At 35.5% G+C, this 13,880-nt stretch overlaps 1 protein-coding gene across 4 annotated transcripts in view; it reads right to left on the reverse strand.

Annotated features, from left to right (window-relative positions):
- Window positions 1-216: 216 nt before the first annotated feature.
- Window positions 217-13,880, reverse strand: part of LOC111052905 (vascular endothelial growth factor receptor 1) — a 120,191-nt gene continuing 106,527 nt past the window's right edge. For 3 of the 4 annotated variants that reach the window (XM_039438603.1, XM_039438601.1, XM_039438602.1), the window contains exons 22-25: window positions 11,926-12,127; window positions 9,472-9,555; window positions 1,700-1,856; window positions 220-1,012 (exon numbers count right to left, since the gene is read on the reverse strand). In XM_039438603.1, coding sequence (XP_039294537.1) covers window positions 1,000-1,012; window positions 1,700-1,856; window positions 9,472-9,555; window positions 11,926-12,127 — 456 coding nt within the window. In that variant the 3' untranslated portion in view covers window positions 220-999. Of the gene's footprint in view, window positions 1,013-1,699; window positions 1,857-9,471; window positions 9,556-11,925; window positions 12,128-13,880 lie in introns of all 4 variants that reach the window. The other variant, XM_039438604.1, reaches the window with a different exon arrangement.

Here is a 13,880-nt window from a genome sequence, read left to right on the forward strand (position 1 = left end):
AGTTTTTTATATCCAGTTTAATTTTTCCGCTGATCTTATTGTCCATGAGAAAGTGATTTGGAATGAGGTTTATTATTTTAGTACCTATGTAAATTGGAAACACATGCTCTCCACTAGAGTCCAGTCTCTTCTCGACCTGAGTAGCGTAAGTGTGAGTTGAGACTGAGTGTTACCAGGCAACGGTTTCAAGGAAAAAATTATAATGTAAGACAAATTAAAAAAAAATAGCAGTTTAAAATAATAAAGATTCTTCAATATTTGACAACATAAATATTTACAAGAACGAGTGAAGTGATCGAGATAAAATTAAAGTAGAAATGCATAAAATTTAAGTAAGGTATGGATAAAATAGTTTCTAGACTCTACACAATCAGTACCAATATTCAGTCAATAGACATAATATTACAATACTCATTCACACAAGAATTATACAGGTAACAAAATCAACAATTTAGAAAACATAGATAGATCTACAAAGCAAATTAGGAAAATAATGATATGATAATGATTCAAGATTGATAGAAAAAAATATACTACAGGAAAACCAACAATAAAATAAAAAGTAATATAAATGCAATAAAGTGATTTCTACTCAACACAATTCATCAACATTCATTCAACATCAATATCTAATAAATAAACAAACAAACAAACATATAAATAATCTAAATGCATGGTACTTTAAAAATATGATAAAAGTATAGCACTACATAGAAACTATGCACATACATAATACAAGCTGAGAAAATGGTTTATAAAAATGTATAATATAACTATAGAAAATATAATATAGCTACTATTTACTGATTTTTGTGATTTGATGAATACTGTTTGATCTTCGAAAAATTAAAATAAAAAATGTAAATCTTCAAAAACGTAGTTGATTTGAGCTGCTAGATTAAAATAATATAATATTTTGTTTGGAAGCTTGCTCCGTTTGATTATCCATAAGGACTAGATACCGTAAGTGATGTTCCAAGAATGGATTCAGGTAGTTACTCATACGTCAACACTGTAAAACAAGTAATAAATCAAATAAAAGGAGAACTGAATAGTAATAACAAAATAAAGACAGAACTGGAAGAAGGAGAAACAACACTGTAAAGATGTCAATGGATGAAAAAACAATTAAAAAGGAAGAAATAATGACAAAGACAAGAAGGCGAATGAGAAATGAGGAGAAACGAAGTTGAAAGTTTAAAGTTTAATGTTTAGTATTGAAAAAAATCAGGTTTAAGCGATTGCAGATGAAAATTTCACCGAATTTTTTAAATGTATGATCAGTATGCTTGACAAGATTATTCTAATCTTCTTCAATAATCTCCAAATTCATATCCAATTGAACCTTGTAAGTTATCTTACTACAAAAGCTTCAACTCTCAAGTTTAAGTTATTGAGTTAACATTGAAAATTGGAACATAAACGCCCTACACCATAAAATATCTACTTGAATACGTACTAAATACCACCTATCCCAATCATATCTATAAAGGTGCGTACAGATTTACGCGCCGCGAACATGAGCAATTCACTTTTAATCAGCTGATTATATCTGTATTTTTACAGAAACGGTAAGATACAGATATAAAAAGCTTGGCATCAGCTGATTAAAAGTGAATTGCTCATGTTCGCTGAGCGTAAATCTGTACGCACCTTCAGATTTATTATCAAATTCACAAATAAATAAATGAATACATACCTGCTACTCGTCCACTGCTGCCCATATGGTTTTCCCTCCTTCTCTATGACATATGGCGTGTTAGTGTAGGGATTTAGTGGTGGCCTATCCATATTATGATAGGTGGGGTTCGAAAATGAAAATATGTCCATGGCATTCGAAACATTCACCAAGTTCCCTGACAAATTTACAACAATAAATTATTCTTTTTATACATTTATTTATCCATAATCATTAATTATTATTATTAAACGAAAATCCAAATTAAATTCTGTACATCACCCCGAAAACTTCTGCTACTGCAAATATTGACAACAGGGTAAGCAGCTAGATGGAAAATCGATGAGCGCTACTATTCAAAAATTATTTGTCAGCCCGAGAGAGACAAATAATTTTTGAATAGTAGCGCTCATCGATTTTCCATCTAGCTGCTTACCCTGTTGTCAATATTTGCAGTAGCAGAAGTCTTCGGGGTGATGTACAGAATTTAATTTGAATTTTTGTTTAATAATAATAATTATTAATTCATTAGCATTTGAATAATTGCAATATCTCAGTAATTTTCATCTGGCCATAATCATTTGTAACTTATAATGAATGATTGGGAACTGAAATATATTCAGGGCAATCGACCACTACCTCCGTAAACAAAGCCATAGTGCTGATTAAAATTTCAATACATGTTATCAAAAATTTTGGAGAGAAATAGTACAGGCTGAGCCTAGTTTTTCCTCCAATGTCATACTTGTATTATGATTATAGTGTTTTATACAATAAATGAAATGAAATGATCTATATCAGTTAGTGTTTTTATTGGTGTAGGAGCCCTACCTGTGCTGACGTCACCATCAACCACCTGTCATGCACTGTGGCTTTATTTATGGAGGTAGTGATTCGACACAGTCACCAAGTTTCCTAATAAATTTACAACAATAAATTATGAATTGTTAGTATGAGCTGCGAATGATTGTTTATTGATTTATTCCTCCTTAATTCAATGCCTACTATAATATAATAGAGAAACGATAGCATAAGTAGATATCCAATGGTATAGGGCGTTTATGTCGCAACTTTTATTGTTATCCCAAGCCGATAGTTCACGTAGTTCTTTCCTATGCAGCAGTGTGACGCAGCAGTGTGTCTCTCAAATTGTGCCGTTCATACACTATCACCCCAACAAAACAGTAAAAATTGACAATAATCTACAGTAATCGGCTTGCGACATAAATTCCCTATACCATGGGATATCTACTTACGCTATTGTTTCTCTATGATAATATGTACATCCTACACAGAACAAGGACTATAGGCTCTATTAAATAAATTGAAACTTGGAGAGTCTATGACCTATCCTTTAGCATGACGCTCTATCACAGTATACATACAGTATGGAAACTCGGCTAGTACCCTGGCACAAAAATCCGCCATCTTGTTGGAAAGTTCCGCATTGTAATAGTATTGATGGGAGGTTCGGATCACTCTACTGATCCGGATCAATTGATCTCGTTCACTGTCGCGAGCCATTCAAAAGACCAGGATTGGAACTTCCTAAGGTCAGGTGACGTGTCTAGTATTTGTGCCATGTAAAAAGCATTGGTTAGATAGGCGTTTGATTGACAGTTTCCATTCTGTATCTATTCTGTGGCTCTATGTATTAATATAGAAAAAAGATAGCATAAGAAGATATCCCATGGTATAGGTCGTTTATGTCCCGAATTTTATGTTAACTCAAGGTGATTATTGTCGACTACGGCCTATTATTATTAGTGTGTTGTTGGGAGTGTAAGAACGGCACAGTATGAGACAAGGCCGTACCCAGGGGGGGGGTCACAGGGGTTGGAACCCCCCCCGAAATATTCCCAAAAATAAAAATTTTCAAGTACATAGGAACTAAATTACTCAAGTATTATTAAATTATTTTTATAGGTAAATGAAGAAGAGTTAAAAGTTCAAAACAATTTCTAGTAAAAAGTAAGTTACATTAATACTTTACCTACTCATTCGCGACACCATTCGACAGGTAATATTTTCAAGTTGACACAACTGGAATGTTGGTCAGCCTGCTGTCACTATGTCGTCTGTGCTGTGCATCAAATTCAAATGTTTACATCTAGCAAGCCAAGTTTATGGGTAGCTGTCTTTTGCATTCTTTGATTTGGTGGCTTTTTTAAAGTGTTCAGATTGAGCTGTTGCTCATGTAAATTAGTGATTTAGTTTGGATCTATTAGCTATTTATGCCATTGGAGATTGTACACACAAGTTATCTGACAACAACAACGCATGCAAGGTAAGCTTGGACATTATGTTGTTAACCTAAAAGCCCAACCGTAGCCTACCGGTACTTTAAAGCTACATTTAGTACAATTTCATTTACAGACGGGGTTCAATTTGATTATTACTCCAAGTGAAACATGGCCAAATATCTTTCTTCTTTGTTGATGTAGGTGTTCAATTTCTTAGTTCAAGTTGAATGTTAAAATATACACTACCCCTACAGTTTACAATTTGTTGTAAGTCTCAAATATTGGGCCCATATCCTCCAACCTGGAGGCTAATTTCCGGTTGTATTTTATTCATTATGCTATTCTGATGACAAAATCATGAAAAAACCGTTGCTCACCTTTGGTTCTAGAATAAATCAAGTTCAATATATTAAGAATTTACTCGGTCGATGCTCTGTTGTGAGGCTATCCTACTATAGCACCAGCCTAACCGAGGCTAATCTTATTAACACATTCGACGATGATACCTCCCGCCTGTGTTTATGTTTTGCAGCTAAGATAATAGCCACTCATACTCTTCACACAGAACATCTTTGACAGAGTAATTGTTAAAATAACATGCAAAAAAATTGTTACACTTTGAATTTGTTTTATTTTGAAACGAGATGTGAGCAACAATCATTTTTGGTGATTTGTCATCAGAATAGCATGCAACCGGAAATTTTCTTCCAGGTAGGTGGGCCCATATTTAACACTAAAGCATACAAGGTGTGTTTAATAATATTTTCCCTTCAAATAAAGGGTGTTCTGAAAAAAGGTGCCCATAAGTCAGGGCATGATTCCTCTGATCAAAAAAAGAAAAAAGTTCCAATTAACATAGGTTTGAAAATGCTTAGTTATAAAGTTATACAGGATGGAAGATTTCGTCTGAATTTCTGTGCCCCTACTGAAATGAAGTTCTATGGGTTTTTGTTGGCTCTCAATTGAGATGTACAATTTAGTGTATTTCATGTAAAATGAGCTGAGAAATTGAATAAAACCGTTTCCAGACCTGTAGCTACAATAATTTTTAAGATTTGTGATGAAATACGCAAAGCTTGGTCCCCAAAAACAAGTTCTTTCAAGGTTTGAAGCAGATTTAGTATGTTAGATGTACAATAAACACAGAATATTTTTTCACAGAACATGTAGAAAATTTAATTTTGAAGACATAGATGTTGAATAAGTCTATAGTAGACAAGCGCAACCTTGAAAAAATAATCCTTAATTACATAAGGAAAACATGAAAAATAGAGAGCTTAACAGATTCTATGGCTATTATCTAAGCTGCAAAACATCAACACAGGCGGGAAGTATCATCATCGAATGCATTTAGGTTATTATTACATAAAAAAATAGTTGAGAGAGATAACCATGTAACAATGTATGAATTATAAAATTTTTATCAGTGAAGGTTAAAATAAAATATAAGTATTTTCCTGACATGTTCCTCACTGAATAATAATAATAAATATTATTCAATACTTAATAATATATGATTATTATAATAATAAAAATATTCAATAATTAATAATAAAAATAAATAATAAAGTAATAATAAGTAATAAATTATTATTTAATAATAATAATTATTATTATTATTTCAGGAAGAAAGGCGAAAGAAAATGTCGAAACGATCTGCACAAGGACAGCCTTCACTTTTGAATTTTTTCACAAAGAATAGGAAAATTAATACTCTCGACGGTTCTTGCAATAATAGTATTCTTGATGGCAATGCTGCGTCCACATCAGGATCACCCCAGTCAACCCCTGCTACACATGAAGAGACTGATGAAGTTGACAAAAGCGTGGGAAATAGCAAATCTGTTCTACATCCTCATGATATTGGAAAATATATAAGCTCCAATTTGGGCGAAGATTTAAAATATAACCTTTTGACATCTCCTTGGGTTCCAGAGGATACATTCCAATTTCCTGCAAGTGGAAGGAGAAATCTGCGTTTCCAAAGACAGTGGTTAACTCGTTTCCCTTGGCTTGTATATACTCAAACAGATGGTGCTTTTTGTAAATTTTGTTTCTTATTCTCCAAAGAATGTGTAGGCAAAGGATCTAATCAAACATTAAAATCCCTTGTGAAAGAACCTTTCACTAAATGGAAGGATGCTTTGGAATCATTCAAAAAACACGAATTGCATAGCTACCACAAAGATGCTACACTTATTGGTAACAATTTTTTGAAAACGAAAAGTGATTCAAACTGTGATATAAGGAACATCATGGATTCAAGTAGAAGAAAGCAAGTGGAAGAAAATAGGAAAAAACTATCATCGATTGTAGAGACAATAAAATTCTGTGGCCGGCAAGAGTTAGCATTGAGGGGCAGTGATGATCATGGACCAGTATCAATCAATGATGAAGAGCCTTCTGTAAATGACGGTAATTTTCGTGCTCTTTTAAGAATGAGACTAAAGTGCGGGGATACAAATTTAATAAGCCACACAGAAAATGCAAACTTGAATGCATTGTACATCAGTCCAAAGGTTCAAAATGAAATAATCAACATTTGTGGAGAATTGATACAGAAAATAATTGTGGCAGATGTTAATAATGCTAAGGCATTTTCAATTCTTGTTGATGAAACAGCTGATATTGCTGGACAAGAGCAAGTCTCAATTTGTGTAAGGTACACTAAAGAAGAAAGGCCAAATTTTTTTATTTGCAAGGAAGATTTTCTATGTTTTGTCAAAGCCGATGAAACAACAGGAGAAGGACTAGCAAACACAATTCTCTCAACCCTAAATGACTTAGGTGTGGACACAACAAATATGATAGGACAAGGGTATGACGGAGCTGCTGCCATGAAGGGCTCATTTAAAGGAGTGCAGGCAATAATCAAAAGGACTTTCCCCAAAGCACTATATATTCACTGTAGTTCACATTCTTTGAATTTGGCTTTATGCCACTCCTGTAGCGTCCCATGTGCCAGAAACTGCATTGGAATTGTAAAAGCTGTTACAAACTTTATTAAGGCATCTCCAAAGAGGACAACTCTATTGCAATCTTTTATAAAATCCAACTTTCCCAATACTAAATGGGAAACTTTAACAGCCATGTGTGAAACAAGGTGGGTGGAGAAACACAACAGTTTGATTAAGTTCAAGGAGATGTTCAAAGCCATTATTGAAACTCTAGACAGTCTTAGCGAAAGTCAGGATATTGAGACATCTTCTAAAGCATCTTCACTCTTAAAATCTATGATTTCTAGTGAATTTGTAGTGTGCCTTTGTTTATTGGCTAACACATTCTGTGCCACACTATCTGTTAGCAAATTGCTTCAGTCCCCCTATTGTGACCTTATTATGGCAGTTGACCACATTGACAATATTATTGACCACTTTGAAAACTTAAGGAGAACAATCAATCTTGAGTTCTCAAACATTTACAAAACAGCAGAATCCATGCTGAGTGATGTTGGTGAAGAGATTTCTCTGCCAAGATTAGCTTCTCGCCAACGCCATAGAAGCAATCACCCTGCTCAAGACCCTCAAACTTATTTTAGAATATCGGTGGCAATCCCGATTCTGGATGATTTAATAGATCAGCTGAGATGCAGATTTACCGCCCACAAAGAACTTCTGACAATACTTCAGTGCTTTTTACCCACCTCAGCAGCAGTAACTAAGGAAATAGACTTTGAATCATTGAAGATTTATGAAAATATGGTTGATCTGGAACTATTATCTAGTGAGTATTCCTTGTGGAAATTGTTTTGGGAAAAACAAATGGAACAAGACAAGCCTTCTTCTGCCATAGAAGCATTGAGCCAATGCAATAAAGAACTTTTCCCAAACATATTCACCCTCCTGAGAATATTTGCTACCTTGCCAGTGACCACTGCAACTGCTGAGAGGAGCTTCTCTACTCTCAAGCGATTGAAGACGTTCCTGAGAAACGCATGTGGACAGGACAGACTAAGTGGACTGGCTCTCATGTCAGTTCACAGAAGCCATCACATCTCCACAGACGAAGTGATTGATGAATTTGCTAGGAAAAAGAATAGAAGAATGGATTTTGTTTTATGATTTGATTAATAATTATTGTTATTGTCTACATACACAATTCTGTGTTGCAGAATGCAATAAACGATGCTAAGTCTATTTGTATTGTCTATCTTTTTATTTCCCTATTCACCACAGACCACATAACAGGGAAAATTATATTGAAGTTATCTTTCATACATAGTTTATTTAATGCCATGAGCCTGCCAAAGAGAACAACAAACGGTTTTGTATGGAAGTTGTCCAAGGGGCAAGCCCATCAAAGCTTCGTTTTGTCAATAAAAACAAAATGGTCTGGAAAAGGTTTTATTGGGCCTTCCGGACTCTGCCTAGTATCACAACCCCCCCCGAAATTTTTTTCTGGGTACGGCCTTGGTATGAGAGACTACCAGCGTCACATAGCTTCAAGAGAAAGAGCTACTATAGTTAGATCCACGTTATAATTGCAGTGGTGAAAGATAGGAGAAAAACGTTGCCGATCCTCTGTCTTGTCAATGCCTTCTATAGACGGTAGCTGATACAGGTTTATTGATGTAATATTAACGGTTCGTTCTCGTTTAAAATAATCAATTATATTTCATCAAGCAAGAAATTATATTTTTTATAATGAATTTCACAATTAAGATGGAATATTTTGTTGCCGATCCTCTATCTTGTCAATGCCTTCTATAGACGGTAGCTGATACAGGTTTATTGATGTAATATTAACGATTCATTCTCGTTTAAAACAATACATTATATTTTATTTAGCAAGAAATTATATTTTTCAATAATTTCATAATTAAGATGAAACATTTTGTTGATTAATTATTAATTCTACATTGTTAATAAACGATTTGGCAACAGAGAAAAGTGAGAAAGAGATAGCGCTATTCGCTTTGTTGAATAATAGACAAGGATAGCAATACCATTGCTAATTAAACACTGTCATTATAACGTGGACCTCACTATAGGACTATCGGCTTGAGTTAACAGTGAAATTAGGAACATAAACGCCCTATACCATGGGATATCTTCCTAAGGGCCCCATACACTAGGGAACTTGGATCGGCGAACTTGGTTCGCGATTGTGGAACGGGGTACCAAGTTCGTGTAGGATTTGTCCCACACACTGTAGTGGGGAGAGCGAACAACCGTTCGTCACTTCAGTGTCTTTCGGGGACTAGAGATGAGCGTTTCAAAGTTTGCAGCTGCTGTGGGAAGAAAATATATTGAATATAGCCTATATAGATAGAATATATCGCCCTGGCGGACGAACCGAACAAAGTTTTTAATCCAGATTGAATACCAAATTCGCCACGAATTTGCAGTTCGCCAATTTTCCACATAAACTGGGGAACTTGGTTCGCAAAAACCAAGTTCGCCGATCCAAGTTCCCTAGTGTATTGAGCCTTTTATGCAATCTTTCCTCTATGGTGTTCTGGATAATAATTTATTAATTCATACCTTTTTAATTCAATACCAATTCATATCCTGTATAAAATAAGTTGAGGGACTTCACTAAATAACTTACTTGGAGGGGATGAGTCATCAGCTGATGGAGAATTGGGTAACGATTCTGTGTCAGATGCTGAACCTGATAAGGCGCCTGCTCCTCCTATACAAAATACATAAATCCATATTAATCTATTTATTTATTACATAAATTCATATTTATTTATTTATTACGTTAGTACAAACAATACAATGATCGGAAAAGAAAAAAAATAGTATATTTCGCACCTAGAGCAGAAAATGAGATTTTTCCAGCTCGAAATCGGTTTACAAGTCCGAGGCCGTAGGCCGAGGACTAGAAAAGATTGAGAGCTGGAAAAACATTTTTGCCCATGGTGCGACCGATATTTTTCGCCACACTACAGGTATTGCTGACAAAATAAAGAATACAAAATAAAGAATACTCGTTAAGCTATCGTACCTATCTCTTGATTTTAGTGGTAGAAGATTTGCAGTCAGGATTTCAGATTCTTTTAAAATTTCACTTGGAATACCACAGTCATCTTCAAGCATTTTTGAAAATTCGGAATGCACTAATCAACAATAAATAATTGAATAAAACTGGTTGCGAAGCGAATTAGTTTGATTCGAAACTGGAACTGAAATCATGGCGACTTCAGCTGATGATGAAAGTGGACACTCGCCCGATCTAGCGGATGACTTATTAACTACTTCCATGAGCGGCTGGAAAGAGACAACTTTCTGGCCTAGACCGGAAAAGAAACCCTTTTCTGAAGTCGTCTGCAAACAAGGACTTTCAGATCTACGTAGGGACTGGAAAACAGCTGCTTTCTGTGCAGTGTGGCGAAAACAGGCTATTTCCCAAAACTTCTTCAATTTCCTAATTCAGTTTCAAATATTATACATAGGTTACGTCCATTTCAATATCTACACCAAGTCAACAATCTGAAAATATAAATTAGAATGAAACAAACAATTTTTAATTTGGACAGATATATTAAACATTTATAAAACTTTCAATTTAACAAATAAATCATGAGAAAAAATTGAATACAGATTGAAACAACATTATTATCAAAGTATTGAACATGGACATAACCATACAGAAAAGATAGCATAAGTATGTATCCCATGGTGTATAGCAATATTTCAATTTATTCAATTCAATTCACAATACAACACCATATACATTTACATAGACAACATATCTAAAAAAAATTGTGAATATTTTCCGCACATAAACGGATCTGTGTGTAGGTCGTTTATGTTCAAAATTTCAAGCCGTTTCTTGTTAACTCAAGCCAATTACTATCGACTACTTTGTATTAGTACTAGTATTAGTTTCGTTCGGTTGAGTGTAAGAACGGCACAGTATGAGAGACTACCAGCGTCACATAGCTTCACCAGAAACAACTCGACTTGAGTTGACAGTGAAAAGTGGAACCTAAACGTCTTATACCATGGGACATCTTCTTGAGCTATTTATTCTTTATGATATCCTGACACATAAAACATACATAGCTTATGAGACACTTAGTGCCGGTTGCACAAGAGCCGGTTAAATTTTTTCAACTCACTCTAGCCTGAGAGATTATGTGGGCATCGACCTCAGTATTATTATTATTCTTGGGTCAACTTACTAAAAGAGTCAAAACATAGTGTAGTGGCAAAGATAGATAGATAGATAAATATGGAAGACTACTCAAGCAAAGTATCGAAAACTGGAAACTTGACGGATTCAAAAACTTGATGTATTGAAAAACTGACGAATTGTCGATTTGACAAATTGAAAACTTGATGTACTGAAATCTTGAATAACTGAAAATAGGACTATATTACCATAGGCATATAACCATCTTTGGTAAATTAACAGCCTCTATGCACAATTTCAAGTTAATCAGTTGAGTAGTTGAGACGTGATGATGAGTCATTCGTGTATTTCCTATTCCGTACGTGTATAAGCCAATTCTTTCCTTTATAATATTATACATAGGACTATAATATAACCACAGACATATAACCATCCTCGATAAATTAACAACATCTATGCAAATTTCAAGTTAATCAGTTGAGTAGTTGAGACGTGATGATGCGTCATTCGTGTATTTCCTATCCTGTACGTGTATAAGCCATTTCTTTCCTTTATAATATTATAGATAGGACTATATAACCACAGACATATAACCATCATCGGCAAATTAAGAGCCTCTATGCAAAATTTTAAGTTGATCAGTTGAGTAGTTGAGACGTGATGATGCGTCATTCGTGTATTTCCTATCCTGTACGTGTATAAGCCATTTCTTTCCTTTATAATATTATAGATAGGACTATATAACCACAGACATATAACCATCATCGGCAAATTAAGAGCCTCTATGCAAAATTTTAAGTTGATCAGTTGAGTAGTTGAGACGTGATGATGCGTCATTCGTGTATTTCCTATCCCGTGCATGTATAATCCAATTCTTTCCCTTATTATAGTATAGTTCAATAAATAAACAGTGTTACTTGCCTAGCATAGGCCTCAACTCAGTCTCCTCCTTGGCATCTACAGATTCCTTATCGCGCATGCGCATAGGCACATATCCGAGGCTAGCAGAGGCCGAATCATCACAGTTGACATACTCAGGTGACCTCAGCATACTCAGGTAATCCTGCTGACTCAGGAACTCCTCGTTCTGACTCAGGTACGGGTCATTCAGGTCCACATAGTGCTACACACAACAAACAAGGCCAAACTCAAATCACTAAAAAAAAAACATAGAGAAAAAAAGCTATCAAGAGAAGATATCCCATGTGGTTCATGTTCCAAATTTCAAGCCGATTTTTACTAACTCAAGCCGATTACTGTCGATTATTACTGTTTTGGCCTGGTGAGAGTATAAGAACGGTACAGTATGGGAGACTACCAGCGTCACATAACTTCACGAGAAAGAACTATCAAGTCTATCGGCTTGAGTTAACAGTGAAATTTGGAAAATAAACGTCCTATACCATGGAATATCATCATATATATTTTATCAATGCTATAACTAGTAGTTCTGTGAACAGTAGACCTCGCGCTCAGTGAGTTACATTGACCTGTTGTTATGTTTTCTCAAAGATAATTAAATAATTTATCAATTTAAAATATCTAGAAAAAACCTAAATAAACATAGAGCTTTTCTGTCCTATCGTACCGTGACGTGTCGTCCCGGAATTGTGAGTGTGAGCGCTGTTATCAGGTCTGGCTGCAACTGTCTACAACGTTGATGGAAAGATACATGTTCAAGATGTTCGATGTTTTTGAACGGGTAGTATTATAGTCAACTGTCTACTAACGTTGATGGAAAGATACATTTTAAAGATGTTCCATGTTTTTGAACGGGTAGTATTATAGTGCACTTGACAGCTGATTTATGATGAATAATTCTAAAGTCTGATTTTTACGGTAATAATAGGGATCGTTCGGACGAGTTCGGTAGTTTTCGGCCGATGCTAGTTCGGACGAAATCGGTTCCGGTGGACGGCCCACCTAAGGCTCAACTCACACTTAAGCGACTTAGGTCGAGAAGAGACTCGACTCTTGTCGAAAGCATGTGTTTCCAAATGGTGACACTCAGACCAGTCGATTCTAGTCTCCGCGACGTCACCATTTGAAAACACATGCTCTCGACTAGAGTCGAGTCTCTTCTCGACCTGAGTCAAGTAAGTGTGAGTTGAGCCTTAGGTGGGCCGTCCACTGGAACCGATTTCGTCCGACCTAGCATCGGCCGAAAACTACCGAACTCGTCCGAACGATCCCCCAACAAAGAAAACTAAACAAATAGATGCTCGTCCATTGCAAGAGGTTCACACAGCCGTCTCCAGCCGATCAAGTTTTCGATCAGAATTGAAAGAGATTTCCGGCTCTATCCGGCCGAAGTCGAGCTGAGACATCATCACACATCATCCTAACCTCAAAATTATTTCACAGTCTTCTTTTTTTCAAGTTGTTCTGTTTTATAAAGTTGTAACTATGGACAATGAAAAGTTGATAAGTTTGGTTCAAGAGCATGTTCCATTGTGGGATATGCGAGACAAAAGATATCATCGTCGTGATGTTCAAAGGAATCTGTGGACAAAGATTTCTGAACAAATAGGATCTGAAGATAATATTATTACTGTATAATGAATATCTAATTTAGTGGATATTTGTTTATTCAGTTTTCAAAATCTCAATATAATAATTGTTTATGGAAAATTTTGGTAGCTATGATAGTAAATTGGCAACCAGCCTACTACTGAACTAGACTGACGTAAACGGTTCCAATGGACGACCATATTCGGCCGAATTAACGGCCGGCAGATTCTCCGATCCAACGGCCGAACGGATCTGTTGAATACGGTTCCACTGAACGGCCCACCTTAGGCTTGTATTACATTGGGACACCAGAGGGTCGCCAGAGAGCTGGCGACACCCAACACCCAATTTAATCAAATACTTTC

Source organism: Nilaparvata lugens, chromosome 12 (assembly GCF_014356525.2).
Source record: "Nilaparvata lugens isolate BPH chromosome 12, ASM1435652v1, whole genome shotgun sequence".
Taxonomy (NCBI): Eukaryota; Metazoa; Arthropoda; class Insecta; order Hemiptera; family Delphacidae; genus Nilaparvata; species Nilaparvata lugens.